The sequence below is a fragment of the Anser brachyrhynchus genome (assembly GCF_964034855.1).
Source record: "Anser brachyrhynchus genome assembly, chromosome: 4".
NCBI lineage: Eukaryota > Metazoa > Chordata > Aves > Anseriformes > Anatidae > Anser > Anser brachyrhynchus.
Window position 1 is genome coordinate 49,283,537 of NC_137698.1, and position 20,897 is coordinate 49,304,433.

Sequence of the window (20,897 nt, forward strand, 5' to 3'; positions counted from 1 at the left end):
TCAACCCGTCTGTTTTAAATTACTCTCCTGAGACATACAGTCTGACCAAGAAATGACACATTAGTTCAATGGTCTGCTTTTAAGGCACGACTTTTTGAAGTGCTATTTTGTATTTCTTATGGTGGTACTTAAGCAACTTGGGGGGGGGGGGGGGGGGGAAGGGTAATATTTGTCCAAAGAAACCTATTGCCTTTTAAATGTTGGGCAATTTCGGAGATGACCAGAAGTTTTGTGTGTACTGTTGTCCTTTTACATGCCCTTACATGATGCTCTCATTAAGCAAGCTCATTTTTCCGGCTCTCTGATCACTTGAAGTATGTTGTACAAAGACGGGGGTGTATCAAAATGGATACTGAACTGAAGAACTGCTAAGAAAAATTATTGCAATTCCATTTCAGCACCGTACTATGAGTGGAGAACAGTGCCATTGAGGTCTTGTGTGACCTCTTCCCCTCTCCTAGAATCCTAGGCTTACTGCTTCAGTGCTAATTAGGATTATTTACATTCTTATTCTGAAATAATCCTTCACAGAGAGACTGCTCAATATTTATTACAACAATGTATTCTGTGGCTCAAACGAACAGAGTTTCTTAGGATGTGGTTTCTTACTGTACTTTGTTGACTTGAAAATCAAACTGTGGCCAGGGTAGTGTAGGCTTGGTGCTACAGCTGTGGCATTGGGCTTGTTAACTAAAAGCCTGGGCTCTGTACTAGGAAGTCTGTACTAGGAACATTTTTTTCAGATACATTTTTTTATATTTCAAATGTACTGCATTTATTTGACCAATAAAAAAAAAAAAAAGGAGCGTACTCTTTTGAGACCTGGCAGGTCTTCTTTATTTTAAAAGAAAACAGTCCCATGCTCTAGATAGAAGCCGCATTTCGACACAGGACTCAAAGGGAAATTTAGGGAGAGTGAACACACTTGATGCAGCAACTTTCAGATGTGGGGGAAATTGCTTTACAGCTCTGGGGCTAGGAAGGAGGTACGTTGGGGCAAATAAAAAGATTTACTGCAGCAGTTGTGCTGTGAGACGGTAATTGCCCTTTTCCATGGCCGTTTTCCTCTCAGCCCTCTTCCCTTCCTTTTGCCCTCATCCAAAATGGCGGCGCAAGCCCGGCACCTCACCCTCCCTCCGCGCCCGGTGCATGCGCGCGGGCCCGACGGCACGGTGGGCGGGCTGCGCGCGCGGCGGACGTTGAGAATGTGGAGGCTCGCGCGCCGCGGCCCGCCGTTAACGGTCGCCGCTGTGGTGGCGGCGTCGGCAAGCGGGAGCCCCGGCGGCTGGTACGGGTGGCTGGCGCAGACGGCGCCCGTGCACTGGGCTGAGGGCGGGCTGGTGGCCCTGCAGGCGGCCGCCGAGCTGCCGTGGTGGGCCGCCATCGTTTGCGGCGGCGCCGCCCTCCGCACCGCCGTCACCTTGCCGCTAGCCGCCCACCAGAGCCGCCTCCTGGCGAAGGTGGGTCCAGGCTGAGGGGTGGACACGCAGGAGCTATTGTTTGTGGGGAAAACAATAAATGGGGGCACCATGGTGTGCGCGGTGCTGTTATTTTACCACAAAAATGCTGGTCTGGGGTCGTGGCTGCTGTTGCCGCCTTTGCCCGGGGTCTCCTTTGCTGACTGGACTCGTGTGGAGAGGGAGCGCTGCAACCCGCGGAAGGTTTTTTCTGTGGTTGTAAACTTGCCTCTTCTCGTTTATTTGGCATTCCTTGAATGCTTAAAGCCTAAATACAACTGAAAAACGTGAATATGGTTTGTCACGGTAGCCACATGAAAGCTTAACTGCTTTAGCATGATTCAAATAGTGTATGGAAGGTGCTCTCTGTGCCTCGAGTTACCTTAAACACAACGGCAAATCACGTCGCTCTGTTAAAAGTCTGATGTACGTTAGCCTTCAGTACCTCCTAAACGTCTATTTTTTTCCTCAAAAGTGAGGAAAATAGTTGAAGTTACTGAAGAGCCTATATACTGTCCCTGCAGCGATAAAGGAACCACTTCGGTTCTATGATAGGAAGTTTTTCCTTTTCTGTTCTTTTTATTGGCAACTTCTGAGGATTTTAGGTTGATGCACAGCTGTCAGAGCTCAAGGTTAATTTGGAATTAATGAGGTCTTTACTCATCATCTGTATATGTTGTGTGAGATAACAATGGGAAAGGTTGGACAGGTCTTTAAAAGCACCTGTGTTTCTCAGACATGAATTTTCAATGATTATAGTTCAAAAAGCAATATGGCAAAAGAAGTGCAATTTAATCTGTTTTTTTTTTCATGTAGGGTTATGTATTTTGTTTCTCCTGTAGTATTCCATTCATTTTCTTCTCTTTTGATTGCAAAACTGAAAGTTGTATTGCAGCATTCCATAATGGAATCTGTTCTTATTCCTCAGAACATTCCTCATATTCTTCAGAGACTGTGCAGTTGTATCCTGTGGGAGTTTAAAATACAATTGAGGCTTTTTGTTACGTGAAGTGGCTTGTTATGATCCCTTGTGTGAAGACAGAAGGATACTAATTAAGAATAAAATTTAAAACCCAATTGGTTTTACTGGTATATTTGATTGGTATCATAAATATTTTTCATTAGTGTTCTCAAATACTTATTTTGTCTACATATAAACGGTATTCATGGAATTGTGCCTTGTCCTTCACAGTAGTTTTTAATGTATCCATATGAGTATCCATATGAGGTGAGGAGAGGAAGTGGTTCTTACATGTAACTGTTTGTCTGTTCATAAACGTTTCCTTTTCTTTAGCTAGTTGGAAAATTTACAACCTGAAATTAAAAAACTTTCTGAGCGTCTTCGCTATGAAGTTTCTGTTCGTGGAAAGCAACTGGGTTGGTCTGATAAGGTTGCCAGGTAAGATGACAGTTCCGTGTACCCTACAAAAACGTTCCAGATGGGAGGTGTGAAAAACCCCAACAAAAAGCAACCTTATAGAAAAAGAGTCTGTTCTTGCCCTAGACTTAGGTGTTTTTTTACTGCTTTTTAAACTTTTTTGTGTGTTGGATATACTCTAAAAGGCAATGCTTTTAGCTCTGATTATCTGAGAAGCTACTGATTAGATGTCCAAATCTAGGCGCTTTCATCTTTACTCACAACTAAACTTTCCTTAGCTATTATGATGTTTAGGAAAATGAAGGCTTGGATGGTTGTGGTTCTGTTCATTTCTTAGTGGAGAACTGCACCTCACTTACTAGCAGGATATCTTAGCTAGGACATTGAAGACTGCGTAACTGATCGATGGCCTCTGTGTTGGAAAAGTGATATCCCAGTTCAGACAAAAAGCATTGTAAAATAAAATATTGTAGTCACTTCTAGCATGATGATGTGAAAACTCATGAGAAGTTGCTTACAGGAACAGAGCTAAAAGTTGAGAGGAATGGGGGCTGGCAAAAAATAGGGAGAGAGAGAAGCATGTTTTAAGATGAAAGACCTTCAGGTTTTCCAGACTTACACGTAAATAAGTCGACATGCCCAGCCTGTTGAATTATTATTTTAGAATTTGAGAATTTCTGCTGTATCATATTGGAAGAATTTTGTTATTTTTTATGGTTTTTTTTTTATTTTTTATTTTTTTTTCTTTCTAAAAGGTTTCATTTTAAGAAGAACCTACGGAGGATTATCACGGAACTGTACATTCGAGACAACTGCCATCCCTTCAAAGCCACCTTACTGGTGTGGGTGCAGATTCCGATGTGGGTCTTCGTGTCCCTCGCTTTGCGCAACTGCAGCGTTGGTGCCTTGAACTCAGAAGGTGATCTGCCTGAAGAGATGCACTCAAAACAGTCATTTTTCATTCAGCTACTGTTTTTACAAGCACTTAGTTGGTTAAAGAGCATAATGTCCTGAGTCTGACATACAAGTTGATCTAAAAACTACTCTACTATTAGGTTTTTGAACTTAAAATAGTTTAAGCATAGATAAATATCTAATAAAACGGATTTTAAATGTTTCTATTAGGTACATTGTACATGTTGTGTTAGAGTAGACCACAGTTCATTTAATCAAGGAGCTTGCTTCTGGACCACACCTACACTTTTCTTTGATCTGAACTATTTCAGTCGGTGTTAACAGGATCCAGACACTTAACTGATATCAGTTTATATGCTTTCAGTGTGTATAATGGGCTTGTGAGCTGGGAGATGCCTGTTTAAAAGCAGTATCGGGATCTGAGCTCTGAAAACAGCATGGAACATTTCATTAGGTCATATGCACTTGTTTTGTAGTCTACTGAAGACAGAGTTTACATTTTGTTCTGAAAATAAAAGTGACAAGTGATATTGTTATTAAGAAAAATACAATTACTTCAAAAGCACAAAAAGTTTAGATTGTGTCAGTGTAGGTTTTTACACTGTGTATTCTCCTTATTGGCTTATAAAATGGCTGTTCAGATCAACCTAATTTGATGATTAATCAGCCACTGGCTGACCTGAATCAGTGGCTATCATGAGTTAACTTGCATCTCTCTCATATCTCCCACCATTTTTCCCTTGTATTGGTAGCAGACTGCCTTGATAAGTGATCTTTTACACAAAATACTTTTTAGTATCATTTGTTACATAAATAAGATGCACCTAGAAATTTGGGTGATTTGTCTGCCATATTTGGCACAGCTCTGACTAAAATTGAGGTAGAAAATCATTAATTCCATGCCTTCTTTTCATTTTTGTTTTAGTTCAGGAACAGTTTTCGACAGGTGGAACGTTGTGGTTTACAGACCTCACAGCACCAGATTCTACGTGGATTTTGCCGGTTTCACTTGGGCTCTTGAATTTGCTGATAGTGGAGGTATGTTGGTGGAATAAACAGGATGATTCCAAGAGGATAATTTTCATTTCAGATTTTTAAGACAATATTACTTGTTTATAAAACACAGTAACATCGTGGTAGCTTCAGATTATGACTGCTTTAAATGCAGAACTGAAAAATAGCCTAATTGTTCCATGTATTTGAATGTGCATGTGTCTTGTTTAGAGGTGAAAAATTCTGCTCAGACGTTTCTGATATACCTCATTTGCTTGACTTGAGCCTCAATAAAATTTTTGTCTCAGCTCTGAAGTTGCTCTTAAAAGACTTCTTTAATGAGCTGCCTGGGTTTTAGCTTCAAAAACCACTTTTTTTTAACCTCAGAAAAAAATAGTTTCTACCTTGTAGTCAAAATTAACAATATTATTTGTTCTAATTAGTATATTAAGAAATCCAGAATGTTGGAAGATAGCTGGGGAGAGGAGTGAATGGAAACAAAATGAAGAAAGTAGTCTTCATTTTCTTTTTTTTTTCTTTAATGGAAATGTGTTTTTTTTTGTTTTGTTTTTTTACTCTTTCTGTTAGTTGCCCTCATCGGACTAAGCAACTGGATTTTATTCTTCCTCCATTGTCTTCTGTGTCACATGGACTAAGATTGTGTTATGAGAATACAAGACTGTAGACTTGATTTTGTTTTCATTTGATTACCCGTCAACCAATTTCGATCTGTTTCCTCTTGGTAGCCCTTTATCAGAGGACTGTTCTTGAGGACGAGGTGCTGGAAATTCTGAATGTGCCATAGTGGCTGTGTAAAATGATGTTGCCTTGAAATGATTTAGATGGGTACTTTGATAGGTCAATATAATTATTTTATACGAAGTAATCACATAAAACATGAAACAAGTTAAAGGAAAGATTGTACTAGGTTGTTAATTGAAATGAATAATGGGAAAATGAAAATATGTGAACAAGGATACTAGGTTACAGGAAACCCCACTGTTACTGTTCTTTTTTTTTTTTTTAAACAAGTAACATGAGACAAATACTTTATTTATAACTGTGGGCTTCTTCTCTCTTTCCTTCAGATTTTTGCCTCACAAAAAATGGAAGTTTCCAGGTTCCAGAAGCTTGCGACAAATTTCTTTCGAGTGTTGTCAGTAGTAATGATCCCTGTTGCTGCAACGGTCCCCTCAGTAAGTACAGAGTCTTGGTGGTGTCTCCGTTTACCTGTGACTTTTGTGGCCTATTTCATACGTTCATAGGGCCAAGATAATGGCCCAAATCACTGGTCTATGTGATAGATCTCTGTTACAATTTATATGTATATAAAATATTCTCTGTTTAATGGTCTTTGTTATAGTGTGCCCTAAAACAGCTAAGACGTTCTGTCTAAGTATGCATTTGAATTGTTAACACAGTGGGATATCATTGTCCAAAAGGGAAGAATCTACAAAGTCACAGTTTCTAAACATCAGTTTCACAAACTAGGCTTGATAAGAAATTCAGTACTGCTAGCATGCTTTTTGTGATTTCAGAAATGAGAGGGAGTGCTTTAAGGAGATGCAAATGAAGCTCTAATACATATTTGCTTACTGTAAGAGGAAAACAGCTTAGTTTTTAGATTTGGAAATTTTCCACATCCTTCTTAGAACACTTCTCATTTTTATCAAGTGTTCTACTTCTGAATGTTTTTGCAGTGGTTAGCGAAACAATGTGTACAGTTGGCTGATCAGGTTTATTTAGTCTGAAACACAGGTGTTTACGCAAGTCGGACATGAATTAATTTATAAACCGTTACCAAGCTTCAGTGTAGATGACTTTTTTTCCCGGAAGAGTTGAGAGAGAGTGAAAAATACATTTGAAATGGAAGCCATTTTGTTATCGAGAGGAGTATATTTAGGTGAATTTTTTTTTGATTACTAGGAATAACCTGTGGTTGTGGTTTGTGAAGAGCTGCCTGAAATTGTAGTGTCTTCATTGCATCTAGGGTGGCTGAACTCAGTATTTGTCTTGTTGCAGTCCATGGCGTTGTACTGGTTGTCCTCAAGCTTCATGGGACTCTCACACAACCTGTTGCTCCGTTCTCCGACCTTTCGCCGACTGTGTTGCATACCAAGGACCAAATCTGACTCGGATACTCCTTACAGGGATATTGTGTCCGCCTTGACTACCAGATACGGTTTTAAGAAATGATGTGTTTTGAACTGTCAGAACAGCTGTCCCACAAAGCTAGCATGCGTAATTGAGAAGTGGTATTTTGTTGAGATGTACCTATTTTACTTACTGTAAAATGCTGCAGCTGAAATATATTTATTTTACAAAGGAAATGCTGACCCTCTGGCTATAAAGAATGATTCATCAGCACAAATTTATGTTTATTGGGAAGCTTGGTTTTGAGGATGCTGGTTTTGTAATTAGTATAGTCTGGTGATGGAAGTCCATCACCTAAATTGTTGTAAGGAATTGTGAAGATGAATATTAAATAAAATTGTGACTCATGTAGGCTGCCTTCTTGTAGTGAAGCTGATCTGACCTGTGGATTATTGAACTACAAATTCTAGGGTGAGGAGAAAGAGTAGATGGGCTGACATGGTGTAGTTATTGATTTGTTAATTTAGACACGGGTGCACGTTGATTTGTAATCAGTTAGAGTCAATTGGAAAATAGAGTCAAATTGTGTGGTTAATGTGACATTTTGCAACAGTTCTGACATGATTCTTGCAAACTGCAAAGTAAACTAGGTGATTAGCAGTCTTTTGTGCATCAGATTTGGAGTTAGGAGGGTAAGTGTCTTGTTTCTGGTGTACACCTGGTGAGTGACGACATTATGGTTTTGATTTTTTTCATGAATAAAATTGAGTAACAGCTGCCCATTGTATGTACAAAAATGATGCAAGTAGCATCTTGAAAAAGAAGAAACCAAATATTTCATGCAACTGTACATCAACTATTCTAATATAAGTTCTAAAGGTAAACTGCAAATGCTTTATGCCTTAAAGGACCTGTGTTTGAGTGTGTGTTTTCTTTTTTTTTTTTTATGTGAGCACCTGTGTAATTATATGTAAGCGCTTTCTGTAGGGGTAATTTATGTTTACGTCTAACCTTGCTCTGCATACATTTAAATTAGTAGATGAAGCCTATGCACACTGATGTTCCTTTGCACAGAAGTTTGTGCAAGTCCAGTCTCATAAAAAGTAATGTTTTCTTTCAGAAGCAGCAATCAGGATAGAAAGCAAAATATTTCTTTGCTGTCATATGGTTTTCATACAACAGAAACAAGATGATTCATGTTGTAACTGTTCAAGTCACTGCTCATTAATCTTTGATAAGAGCAAGTGATTTTAAAAATAACACGTGGTGGTTTTTTGTTTGGTTGGTTTGTTTTTGTCAGACAAAAACATTTGTCTCTGGGAAAAGAGAAGCAAATGGAGCACAGGGCTGACAGCAGGCAACAGTACCAAGCCAGTGATCACATGCCTTTGTCATGGCAGAAAGACTCTGGAGTCTTCTGTTTGTTTCTAGTGTCCTTGTTCTTGTAAATGTACTGTTTAACACTATTACTGTTTCCTTAAGAATAATGGTGAATTTAGTCTTCTATAATAATGTTTCTTTCCCATAAAGGTGTTTCCTTCCTTTTTGAGGTTTCAATCAGAGGTTGTGCTGTTGTTTGCAAACATGTATGCAGTTCTTCAGGTACAGGTAAGTAGCTTTGTTATTACAGTAAGGAGGTGCATTTACAAGATTTTGTATGTTGGTTGATGAACATATGGGGTTTTGTCATTTTAAATGTTGGAGAGTGACTCACTTCACAATGCTAGCTGGCCTGGCTGAATGCAAAAAAAGGTAATGAAGCTTGGTGAGATATTGCAGTTGATTTTTGCTCACAGATTTTGAGAATGGGTGACTTCGGTGTACTTTGTGACCTCAAATAGCATAGCAGGATTTAGTGAGTTTACTAATGCTACTACTAAAGCTAAAGGGAAGCTTTTCGTCAACTAAAATGGCAACAGGATAAGACCTAAAAGGCCTGGCTGATAATTTTCTTGTGCTTAGCGTCATAGGTCTCATGCAACTAAAGATGGCAGGAGCAGGCCCTCCTTCCTTCATTATGGGTTTATAATTGTTTCATAGTAGATCTCTACTAAGGTAGTATAGAGTGTGTGATTTTTCTGAGTGATGGTGAGGTCAAGTGGTAAGTTTAGCATTTGTTAAATAAACACGAAAATAATAGAAATGAATAAAAGACTTGAAGAGTAAGCAGAAGGATGACAAGACATTTGATTAAATGGGAACTGGCCATAGATGAGTGTATTTAAAATAAATATAAGAGGTCTTGAGTGTTTTCAAATCTCACATTGCAAAACTAAACCCAAACTCAAAGCTACGAAGACTAACAGGAAAGTGCTCAGGAAGTGAATTACTCCACATCCGTGGTTTACTTGCTTCCTACACTTTGCTTTGAAATACCTGGGGACTGTGACCAGCACAATTTGAGTAGAGCTGGAGCAGTTCTCAACGTTTTCAAAATGGACACCTGGTAACTTGAGCCATGCTCGCAGCTTTGCAAATTAGAATTCTGCTTGCTTGCTGATTCCGATCAGCTCCGGTGCTCTCTGTGATATATTTATTGTTTTTGTCTCATTTACTCCTCCAATTAAATTGCAAAAAATGCTTTCTCATATCTATGAAATATTTGCAGTTTTTGGTTGAAATTTTGGGTTTGGAAAATAGCAGTGAACTGTTTTTTTGTCCTCGCTCCTTACTTTGATTAGAAGTCAGTGTGTGATATGAATTCCTTTCTCATGTGTGCATTCTAAATCCCCTGATCTACCCTTACTGAGTAGAAGTTCAGTAAGGCTGAAGCTATTTTGTGCTGGTGATGTCATTATTCTTCCTCTCTGAAAAGGAGTTGAGACCTTGCACTGGCGTTGACTATTGTTTCTGTGTTGAAAAATTAATATATATGGTTTTAAGGTGAACAAAATTTAAACTGTTCAGCCTAAAACCGGGGAAAAAATAAATATTTCTGCATATTATTTGAAGCAAAAGAGTATGAGGCAGAAGTATTCAACCATTCACCACTTCGCTTTTAGGAATTCTGTACCTCTTTGGCCAAGGAGCTTCAAATCTGTTAACGTGGAGAGCTATGTGCAAGGCATACAATGTTTGATTGTCCTTTTCACAGGGTAAATATGACAACTGAAACCGTGGTTCCTCAGAAGCAGACTGTAGTCAAGAAACTATGATATATCACTGTGGAGAGCATAGCACAGCTCATGGTTTGTACAGCTGACCAGAAAGGAAGAATTTTATAAAGAGGAGTGTGTTTCTTTGAAAGATCAGGTAGGATTCCTTAGTATTAACATGACTGTTATGAAGATAACAGGTTGGGCATTCTTCAGCAATTGAGGAAAGCATCAGTCCTCAAATTTAAGAGGTAATGTGACAGGAATTTAATTTATTTTGAGATGTGTCTCAGGGAAGGTGCTCATTTAACTCAAGTAGAACCTGGAGATAAATTCCACAGTGCACTGAGCACTGGTTTTCTGCAGATCTGCAAGTTTCCTGGCAGTGAATAAACTGTACCATGCAGCTTGTTTCAACTGTTCCAGATACTGAGGTGACAAAACTTAGTCTTCCAGCTCTGCTGAGTCAAGTTTGTAGCTGTAGTTGCAATTTAGTATTCAGTATATGTAAAATAAGAGCAAACCTCTGTGTTGGAAGAGAAAGAAAAATTATGTGTTTCTCAGAACACTGTTGGTTAAATGTAAAAAAGAGAACAAAACAACAAAAAATCCTATATGGTTACAAGTTGACAACTCCTACAGGCAGAATATTTCAGGAAATAACTGTATAAATAAGGAAAACTTGTTTTGTCATCAAACACAGAGGAACTTTGTCTTTGCCCATTCCAGTGTGCATAGGCTGACATTGGAGAATCCAGCATTTTCAGTATCTTCTGTTTATTTGGAAATGCATGCATTTGTGCGATACCACTGTTTTATCTTATCAGAAATGTTAGCCATTTTATATACAACAAGTTTCATAGCTGTCCGTCAAAGAGAGGGGAAGGAACAAAGTGGATAAAAGGAACAGTTGTTTCACTGTAAGTATTTTCACTCTCTGAATACACAGGTACATAGGTGATTCATCACAAACAGAGTGAGCATTACACAAAAGAACTGTGCAAAGATATCCTGCAGAGTAGTCCTTTCACTGCCTGGCACAGGGCAGCAGATTATGGGAACTAAGGATGTTTTTGTTTGTGAAGCAGAAACAGTGATAATCACAGATTGGGAATTGTAATTCTTCCAGTAATTGTAATTCTTTTAACTGGTATTTTTATTTCTGAATTATGTAGCAGTGGTTCAGGTATAATGCAGGTTGGTGTGGTGGAGGGCCACAGGAGGGCTGTGAGGATGCTCAGAGCACTTCTCCTGTGAAGACAGGCTGAGAGTTCGGATTGTTCAGCCTGGAGAAGAGAAGGCTCCGGGGAGACCTGGTAGTGGCATTCCCATACCTAAAGGGGGCCTACAGGAAAGCTGGGGAGGGACTCTTTGTCAGGGAGCGTGCAGTGATAGATAGTACAATGAGTAATGGCTTTAAACTAAAAGAGGGTAGGTTTAGAGTTAGATCTCAAATTTCTACATTTCAGCAAGTATCTGCCAAAGTACTCCCTAGTAATAAGCTTTCAGTAAAATAAAAGTAAAGCTTCTTAATTTATGTATAGTTTCTGAAATTCAGTTAGTAGATCCTGCTGCACAAATTCTTTAAATTCTTTTAATACAATCAAAAGCACTGGAATTTCTAAATTGTTTTTCCTAGCATTGCTGAAAAAAACAACCCTCTGAAAAGCAGAAGCAAGTTCTGTTCATCCTAGGGGTCTCTTAACAGCATAAAGCTGACCTTTAAACAGTAGCATCATTAAGTTAAATTGACTGTTTCTCTTCCAACATAATGGATGAAAAATCTAGAAAAGGGGATTATTAAATAACATCCTAGGCATGAAAGAAGATTGATGGACTTCAGCCATAAAACTGTCTGAAAGCTGTTGAATAAAAAGGCAGGAGAAATTGTAAAATAAATTATAAGTCAAGAAAATAAATGTTCCACTCTAGGCTGAAAAAATCCACGTGCCTCAGACATGCTTCAGCCTTGTCTGAGAGCTGATACTATAAGCCCTTAGTAAGCAAGAGACAGCTGGAAAGGGGAATAAAATATTTTTTGTTTAAAGTATGTATACTTTGGTACATAAGTTTATGTGTATACATATACAACCCTCCTTTCTTCTTTTAGCTTTTCTCCCCAATGCCATGATTTTAGTTTTTGTCCCTTTCTCTCAAAACTATGAATAAATGATTCTTCCAGAAAGTGTTTTGAAGCATATCTGAAAGCAGTGGTAAACTGCTCTTTTACACCTCTAAGGATGCTATTAATCTTTAACTAGTAAGAGAGATGAAATCAAAAATCAGTAACTACATTTTACATAAATTACTTAGACTTCTCTGTTTAGCAAGAAGGCACAGGAGAATGCTCCATTCTATAGGAATCTTTCTCCCAGTCTGCTATCCTCGGCCTTTACATAGGTATTAGTTAACAACAGTTTGTCATGTCTTTGATCTCCTTTTCTTCCTTTAACTAATAAATGCATTTTTCTTCATTTGTTTCTTAAGAAAAGCTCGCTCCAATAATTGATAATTGCATAGATTAATATGGAGCATGTGCATGTGGTGTTTTGTTACAACTCTATGCCTGTATGGAACTGCTAGCATTGTCAGCAACCTCTTTTAAAAGAAAACTTATACTTAGTCTTTGTGTACCCTTCCTCCTCACCCCCAAAACTGCCATGTTAGTGAATTCTAAGTACCACAATTATAAAATAATTCACCTCCTGTGCTTTGTGTCAATATTGGGTTGGACTTCAAGATTTTTCTCTCTTACAATGAAAGGTAAGAAGTTATTTACTTATTTAAAGATTTTAAAGGATTTTCCGTTTAAAAAGTAAGAATTAAGATTCTTGCTTAATCACCTTAGTCTACGATTTTAAAAGAAAACACATAGGGGATGTGTTGGTAATATAAGCATTTGGAAGTCTCGTGCACGAGACAGTTATTTTTAAATGCAGTTTTGTACTTAGTAATTAAAATGCTATTTTGTTGTGTTTAGCATTCTGTGCATTATGCCTGGATTTTGGGATATTAACATTTCTCATGGACCCATTAGTTCTTTGTATGAATATTATAGTATTTCACAGGTCATGTACAGAACAGGTTCTACTAGGAGAGTTCCTAGTTATTTCTTTGATGTAAACTGAGTTTACAAAAAATTGGGAGCAAAATTTTTAGCACAGAATTTTAGGCAGTTACCTGAATTGCAGTGATTTGTAACGTGTTTGAGTGCTGCCCTAACTTTAGCATAGTGAAACTCAAGAAAAACTGATTGCACCATATGCTTACAAATCCTGTTACTTGTATGTGTTCATCTTGCCACTATTTTCTTCAGTCAGCCGTTTAACCGTTAATTGCATGATGGAATTGGAGAATCCTGTTTCTCCTACAGTTGTATTTTGACCCCAAGTTAAATGTCTTCAGGCTTTCTAAAGGGTATCAAGAATCAACTTTCTGTATGAGGACATGAATCTTCTAATTGGTAGCTCTAACTATACGTTGTAACACTTGGTTTACTGTATACGTTTGTGTTCACAGAGTTGTAACTTTACAGGTACAGAGAGATAGTGTTTCTGACTGACAGCAGCAATTCTGGAGAAAGAGCCAAGTGGAGATGCCATCTTCTAATGGTGCTATGCTCATACAGATTTGGCTGGTTTACTCATGGAGTTGATGTTAGTGTCTGGTTGTGAATAAGAACATCGCTGATACAGCTACATCTGTATGTTGCTGGGATATTCTGTTCCAAGTAGAACCTTGTGTGTCAGAAACTGCAAGTCAAAAGATGCAATGAAAGCATTGTGTCTAAGCAGAAAACAGCTCGAAGGTGGCTGTAATGCAAGTATTTTGCACCACCTTGGAAGCTCTGTGGGGATTTGCTGACAAGATCGGTGCATTTTCCTGCATTCCAGGGACTACAGCTAAGTTTACGTGCTCATTCTTACAGCAACTTAAGCTGAAAGCAGCTTGGTGCTTCCAGTGTACGTCATTTCTTGACTAAAGGCCCAAATTAAAAGAAGGAAAGGATGGATGTGGCTCAAAAATACAGGAGAAGCAGTTTCTTCAGTGTAGCAGAACAGCCGATTAGCAAGTGCAGGAGTGTGCCAAACAAACAGCTCAAAAGCTGCAGGTAAGGGGGTCGTGGCATGGGGTCAGAACTGATGGAATAAAGCCCTTTCCAGGACTGCATCATGTGTAGGAAGTTGTTTGTAGATTTTTAGCGGGTGTTGCAGATCTTCGTGAGTTGAGTGTTGCATCGTTACTGCCTGCTGAAGGTACCAGAAAGAACGTTGCCAAACGTGGACGGTGAGCAGGCAGCAGGGGGAGCTGGTACTCTGCACGGCTCAAGAGGAAAAAAAAAAAAAAAAAAAAAACTCTTCACCTTCCTTAGCAAGGTTATTCTGAGACAGGTTCCCGTTTCCAGCTTGGGAACAAGCCATTCTGAAGCTTCTGGGCAGTACTTTAAACCTGAGATGGCTTTTTTGTAGTGAAAAATAAGAACAGGATCCCTTGGGAAGCAGAAAGAGGGCCTTGAAACAGATTGATGAAAGCCATTTCATGCAGATTAACAAATGTCAGGACACCAAAAGTTTAATAATACCGGCTCTGTTAGATTATCTCTTCTTTTAGATGTTTTTAAAAGTCTGTCACATTCTAAGATGTGTCACCCTATGGTTTGAGGAAGAAGCATTTTTATTTTCCTTGGGATTATGTCTGTGCTGGAGTAAGCAGTATGTGGCATATATTCATTAAGAGAAACAGCATGTTTAGTGGAGTTAGACACAGATATGTAGATACACGTACACTATACATTTCAATAAATATGTATCCCTGTATAATGATGTGTGTGCTGAAGAGCCAGCAGATCCTTGTCATGGGTAGAGCACATGCAATGCATGTCCCAGCTAATCTTTGTCACACACTGATTAAAATGCGAGACTTTCTGGTCAATAGAGATAAACTTACATAATAAATGTTTGTAACGATTAATTTGATATACTAACTACATTTTGACAGTTTCTTGTTTGTTTCTGATATCTCCAAGAATCCATTTGCAGCATAAAGATCACTGTGCTATGCTTAAGTCAAGCTCATTCATGGCCTTTGTGAACTATTTTCTCTATTGCAAGTAGTCAGTTTCAGGTCTGAGCAAACTGTGCAGGGAAGATAAAAGTGAGCATGTGTCCAGATGGAAATTTTCACTTTCATGAAACTTTAACGTGAACTTTGCCATTCAGTTTGATTGCTTCTGCCCCACAGGCAAATTTTCAGCGCTGTTTTGCTAAAAGCAACAAGGGTGCAGCAGTCTGTTACTAGATGCTCCGGTTTCCATTTTTTCATGTATATTTAGTACCAATTAAATTATGCTTATCTTACAGAATCACACCCAAGGCCCACCAGTTAAAGTTAAAAAAGTTAAAAAAGAAAGTTAAAAAAGTTAAAAAAGAATCAAGTCCCTCTGAATGTATTTGGAGGTGGATTTCTTATAACATTATCTTAGGTGAAACCTGAATCTGGAAGAGGGTTCTTGAAGTAATGCAGCTACGTAGAGGGGGAGGCTGGTGCTGTCAAGCTGAATTCAGTCCAGTCAAATTCGGCTAAGTTTAAGTTCCTTGAATGGGTTCTGTACTGATAGAGCTGATAATTTCTGAGATCCTGGTGCAGGTCCTGTAGGGAGTGTAAGTTGGAGCCTTCATTGTCTGTATTGTTTTTCTATTCCAAAGTTGATCCAGAGCATGCATGGATACTTTCAAAGCCATTGTGAAGTATTCCTTAATACTAATGCAACACAGAAGGTACTTCTCCAAAGACAAGTCGACAGGATATATGGTGAAAATGAGAGTGAGGTACTAAAAAGTGTGTTTTGTTGGTAATATTTTAAAAGTAAAATGTAAAAAAAAAAAAAAAAAAGTGCCCCCCCCCTTTAAACACACGTTGACTGCCCCTGCCTATCTGGTGTAGCTAGGGCTTCCTTTATGTGTGTGTGACCAGGAGAACCTGCTCATTCACACACTGCATGCTCACCTTCTCAGTTTAGGATTAATGATATTTAAATGTGTATGTAGTTACAGGTCATACATGTTTCATTCTCTATCTTGAAAATGTTGAAGAGTTGAATGTTGAAAAATAGGGCTGGGATGCTTGTTAGCTTTAATAATTTTGACCTGAGAAAAAGACTTTGTGCCCAAACGCTTATCTCCTTTTTCAGCCGTGCTAATTACTCTATTAAAAGACATTTTCTGTCTTGTCACAAATCCTTGTTGTGATATTTTATGCTTTTTGTAGTGAAGAGGAGTCAGGCCTTTGCTGTTTTCCTTCCTAGGATGCATACCCATCGTAAGGTGATTGTTTTGTTTTCAGTCCGCATCTATGAGACACGGTTGAACGCAGAAAGGTAAAGCAGCCTGTCTCAAGCTTGTGAGCTGTGCAAATGAAGTAGTCCCAGTAAGAAATCTGCTCTATCCTTTATGCTACTGCATGAGTGAGTGGCCTTGCACGAGGGCATGTAGTGTTAGAGAGTGTGCTTTCTGCCAGTAAGTGAACAGAGGTTGATTTCTGAAGAAGAAATTGGAAAAACCTTGTATTTTCTGAGGAACAAAATTGAAGTGCCTTGAAAAAGCACGTACATTAGACTTTATGTATGATATTTTAGTAACGTGACATGTAGCTCTAATTGGCTTAAGTGTTTCTTCACTTACTTTCATGCTTCCTGACTTTACTGAAAGCAGTGAAGAGTAAATTATCAAGCCCGTTAACTTTGAGGGGAGAGAGAGAAGGCTGCTTCAGGTTTCTTTGAAATAAAAAAAAAAAAGAATGTGGTATTTGAGGAAGAAGGAGAGATTTTCCTTCATAACTTCCCTTTGCTTATTAGCTTGAAATACTGCAAGGAAGATGAGGTTGTCAGTGTCACATTCAAGATGCAAATGTCAGTATTAACACCTTTTACAAGGCACTAGAGGGGAGTGCTGGTGTCTGCCCAAGAATTTGAGGCTGTTTGCCAGTCCACCTGGTTGTTCTTTGTGGTTGTTTTAGTGGGGCATCCAAATTCTTAATTCAAAACTGAGTTTCTAGTCTGGATTCCTTGAAGTGCAGAGAATTTTTTTCAAAGGCAATCTGTCAATTTTGGCGCTTCCACTTATGTGATTTCAGGAAAGCAAAAAGTCCCTAAGCATTTTTGAATTTGCTGCTGTACACACGGGGGTGCTCAAACTATAGTTAATGCTGTCGATTGTTGGGCTGCCAGGGTTGTAAAATCTGGGGTGAGCAGGCAGGCCTTGGATCAAAAATAATTTTCTTCTGTCTTTCATCTTGGTGCTGTTTCAGAACTTAATCGGCCCATCGCTTTGCAGCATTCACAGCTTTTCCATGTTGTTGCCATGCCCCTTTGAAGTAACCCAGTGTTTAACACCACTGATCTTTAAAATAATGAAAAGGCCTTGCTAGCTGATCTCTCTTTCTGGGATAAGGATGCTAAATGGAAGTTGGCAGGTGTTGGGACAGTCCCTCTTTCTGCCTAGTTGTCTCTGCAAAGCCATCTGTATTTGCAGCCATGTGGCCAGCTGGGAGGAGAACCTCTTTCTTTTTTTCACATGATGTTTTTGGACTACCTGTATTTAATTGACCTGACTTATTTCTAACAATAAATATGTTTTGTTTCTTCAAAACTCAGCACAGCACAAAAAGTATCAGCAGCTGCTGTTCTTGTAAGTGAGGTTTGCTGCTGTATTTATAGGGTTTGAGGGTTAGCAAGTTTTTATTTTCTTAAAAGAGAAGTAGTCAGGCCAATGGCGAATTGCACCACATAAAAGCTGGCTGAGGGAATGTGCTTAATCCTTTTTTTTCTCTTTTTTTCTTTTTTTTTTTTTTACTCTGTTTTGTAGATTTAGGACTAGTTTAGGCCATGATTTCATAATATTGGAACTAGACATTGCTGGATCTCTTGGCAGTGCAAGTGTGGTCTAGATTAAGCTGGACCATGCAATCCCATTTGTGTCAAATTAGAGGATGCAAATAAATCAGGAGTTTATGCTGATGTCAGGATTTTTTCTTGCCAGTGCCATACAACTGTAGGACAGATCATACTAGATCTAGCAAAAAGTTAGTCACAGAAAGACAAGACATGCTGTGAGCCTGAAGCTACAAAGTTAACCTGCAAAAAAGTTAAAGTGTAAATTGACAAAATGAGTTCATAGGGAGAGATTGGTGCTTTTTATCAGTGAGACCATGACATTTTTGACTATTAAGAGCCCTAAAGCTTGACAAATTTCTCATCTGCCCGCTGTTTCCCTTGTTCGGGGAAATGAAGATTCTTCTGGAAGAGGAGGGGGGTCCTCTCTGGCAACGGGGACCATGCCTGTCTGTCTGCTTGCAAGGTGACCCATAGAATTTGCTGCTCTGTCAGATATTTTAATTTGAGAAACATGTTCTCTCTAGCTGACCCTCTCAAAGAGATTACTTGGACAAATTTTTCATTGACCAAATCATTCAGTGTTCCATGATTTTGACTTAGGTTTAGATAAAATTTAATAAAAATGATGTATCTGCTTTTACTTTGTTCCATGGTGGAAAACAATAAAAAATTCATCAAACTTTTCCTCTGAATACTACACATTGCGATTTGAGCCATTTTATTTATTTTTTTTCCTTCCAACCAATCCCCAGTATTTCTTTTCTGATTATCATCTTTTTCAGTGTAGCTTGTTAAAATACAGTCAGCTATATCTTCATATTATTTATGTAGATAAAATTTAGATTGTTTGCAGATATGTGATGAATCACTTGGACAAAATATATTTTGTCCTGGATTAAGTAAACAAATGTGATTTGGAGCCCCTGGAAAATAAGAGACAATGTTCCAACTTTTCAGATGGACACAATGTTTTTGCAAAACACCAACATACTTCTAGAGATTAGCAAACGTTTTCACAAAAATGAGGAACAAACCTAATTCTGTACCCCTGGAGCAAACTGATGTGTAAATGATTGAATATTAAATGCTAGGAAGCTAGACTCAGCTAAACTGTATATTCAGAAGTTACGTAAATTGTGCTGGAGATGCTTCAGAAAGGTGTCTCTGCATTATAATTGGATGTCACGTAATTGCAGAATGATGGAGATTCTTTTTTAAGGATCACAATTCTCGGAGTACTTTGTCAGGACCCTCTTTTCTGATTCGCACCTGTTTTGGTCACACGTAGTGGAAGGTGACTTTCCAGGGAAATTTGTCACAGGCCAGTGAGAGCTGTCTATAGTGCCTCACATTGACAAAGGGACCGACTAACAGTGAACACAGACACTGAAGGAGAGGTCTGGGACTTGTTTACCCATACTGCTCTGCAGGTATTGCCAGCACGTTATTTGGGACAGTGCAGCCTGAACTGCACAAGGTGATCAGAGATCTGTGATGTACCACAGCTTGATAGCTGAAACATGTAAAGGAGTGCATAAAGGTGACCAAGACTGAGCTATTTCTTCTCCTCCCCCCTCTTTTTTTATTTCAGTTAAATCTGTTCTTACAACATTAAGGAAACTTAATATCACTAAATATTTTCTGTTGCCTTTTTCTTGACGTTTTGTTCAGATAGAATATTAGCAGCAAAAAACATCAGCTTTTCTTTGGAAAGTGGAACTGCTGAGGACAGCTCTGTTTGTAGCAGAATAGAACCTAGGATGCTGATGTTTTTTCATATGCTGTAATTAGAGTCAACTTTGGGATAAGACACTGCATAGGTGTTTAGAAAAAAAATGCCTGGTCTTTCTGTAATCTGAATTCAGTATAAATATTTACTTCATTTGGATTTCATCCTAGTCTTAGCCTGCCTGAGAGAAAGGTGCATGTACCTAGCAAAGTTGTTGTCCAGGAAGCACTTGAAATTTTGTTAGTAAGAGTTTACGTGATGGGCTGGGAGTGGAGGGAAACTGCCATTCTGCTGTTCAATTGGATCCACACAGACCGTATCAGTATAAACACTGCTGGTAAGGAACTAAGATATTTTTTTCTCACTGCAATAACTGTATTTCCACATGTACCTAGAAGAAGGATTTGAGTCTGAGCACTAACTTGGTTTGATTGTATCTACCCGCAAGTATATTGAAGGCACCATTTTTCTTCCACCAGGACTGCATGATCATTGTATTTGCGAAAACCATTGAAACACAATGCAGCAGAGTTTTCCCAAGAAGGGAACAGCATCCACTGGTAGACCAATCATTTTGCTCATCTTGGATGTCAGGATATAGTTTTCACTGGCGTCTTTTCTGTACTGGTGCTTCTATCCCTCATTTCATTTTCTGTCCCCATAATAGAGCAGGTTGGATTGGCACATCCTTGTGGCAGCATTTCTGGAAATGCACAGCACGTCAAGTTTCTCATCCCAGCTTCCAGGAGAAACAAGAATAGAATATACTGTCTTGGATGGCACTGTATTTCAGCTGGAATGAGAGAAAAACAACCTCTACTTCCCTTTGGCTTAGGGTCCTTAGTTTCTGAGCAGAATGTACATCAGCTTAATTGGGTATTACCTAGAGTATTTGAAGTCAAGAAACGGTATTGCCTTGATAAACAGTAGGGAAAACTGGATTGTTACTGAGCTGCTAAGCCTTCTCACCTTTCCTGAGCGGGTGTCCTGCCAGTTCACTGCAGCTGCTTCCTCAGGGCCTGGCAAGCTGCACCCCCCTGCCCCGCACCCCCAAGATTCGGCAGAGAAGTATTTCTGCAGCCCAATAATTGATCTTTAATAGGGAGAGCCGTTATTGGGCTGATTTGTATCAAGCTTTCTGTCAGTAGATGCAAGGCAGGTGTAGGAAAAATGCAGAGGCTAAACTGTCTCGCCTTACTAATGAATGAATATAATTGATTTCAAGGAAATCACAGTTTTGCATCCAGACGTGAACAGTAAAAAGAAGGTTTTGGTGATTGTTATTAAAGTACAGCTGAGAACTTGTGATACAATCATAAGCTTGATTTTGGCTTTTTGAGGCCAA

At 38.8% G+C, this 20,897-nt stretch overlaps 2 protein-coding genes across 2 annotated transcripts in view; both read left to right on the forward strand.

Annotated features, from left to right (window-relative positions):
* Positions 1 to 795: 795 nt before the first annotated feature.
* On the forward strand, positions 796 to 7,744 carry COX18 (cytochrome c oxidase assembly factor COX18). The gene is made up of 6 exons (XM_080591580.1): positions 796 to 1,460; positions 2,756 to 2,856; positions 3,591 to 3,754; positions 4,676 to 4,788; positions 5,832 to 5,939; positions 6,766 to 7,744. Exons 1-6 carry the CDS (start codon positions 1,104 to 1,106, stop codon positions 6,937 to 6,939), a joined length of 1,017 nt encoding a protein of 338 aa, XP_080447706.1. The 5' UTR covers positions 796 to 1,103; the 3' UTR covers positions 6,940 to 7,744.
* A 132-nt stretch (positions 7,745 to 7,876) lies between these two features.
* LOC308194946 (uncharacterized protein) overlaps positions 7,877 to 20,897 on the forward strand; it is a 63,481-nt gene continuing 50,460 nt past the window's right edge. Inside the window, exon 1 of the mRNA XM_080591585.1 lies at positions 7,877 to 10,089. The gene's annotated coding sequence lies outside the window, so the exon portion shown is untranslated. The remainder of the gene's footprint in view (positions 10,090 to 20,897) is intronic.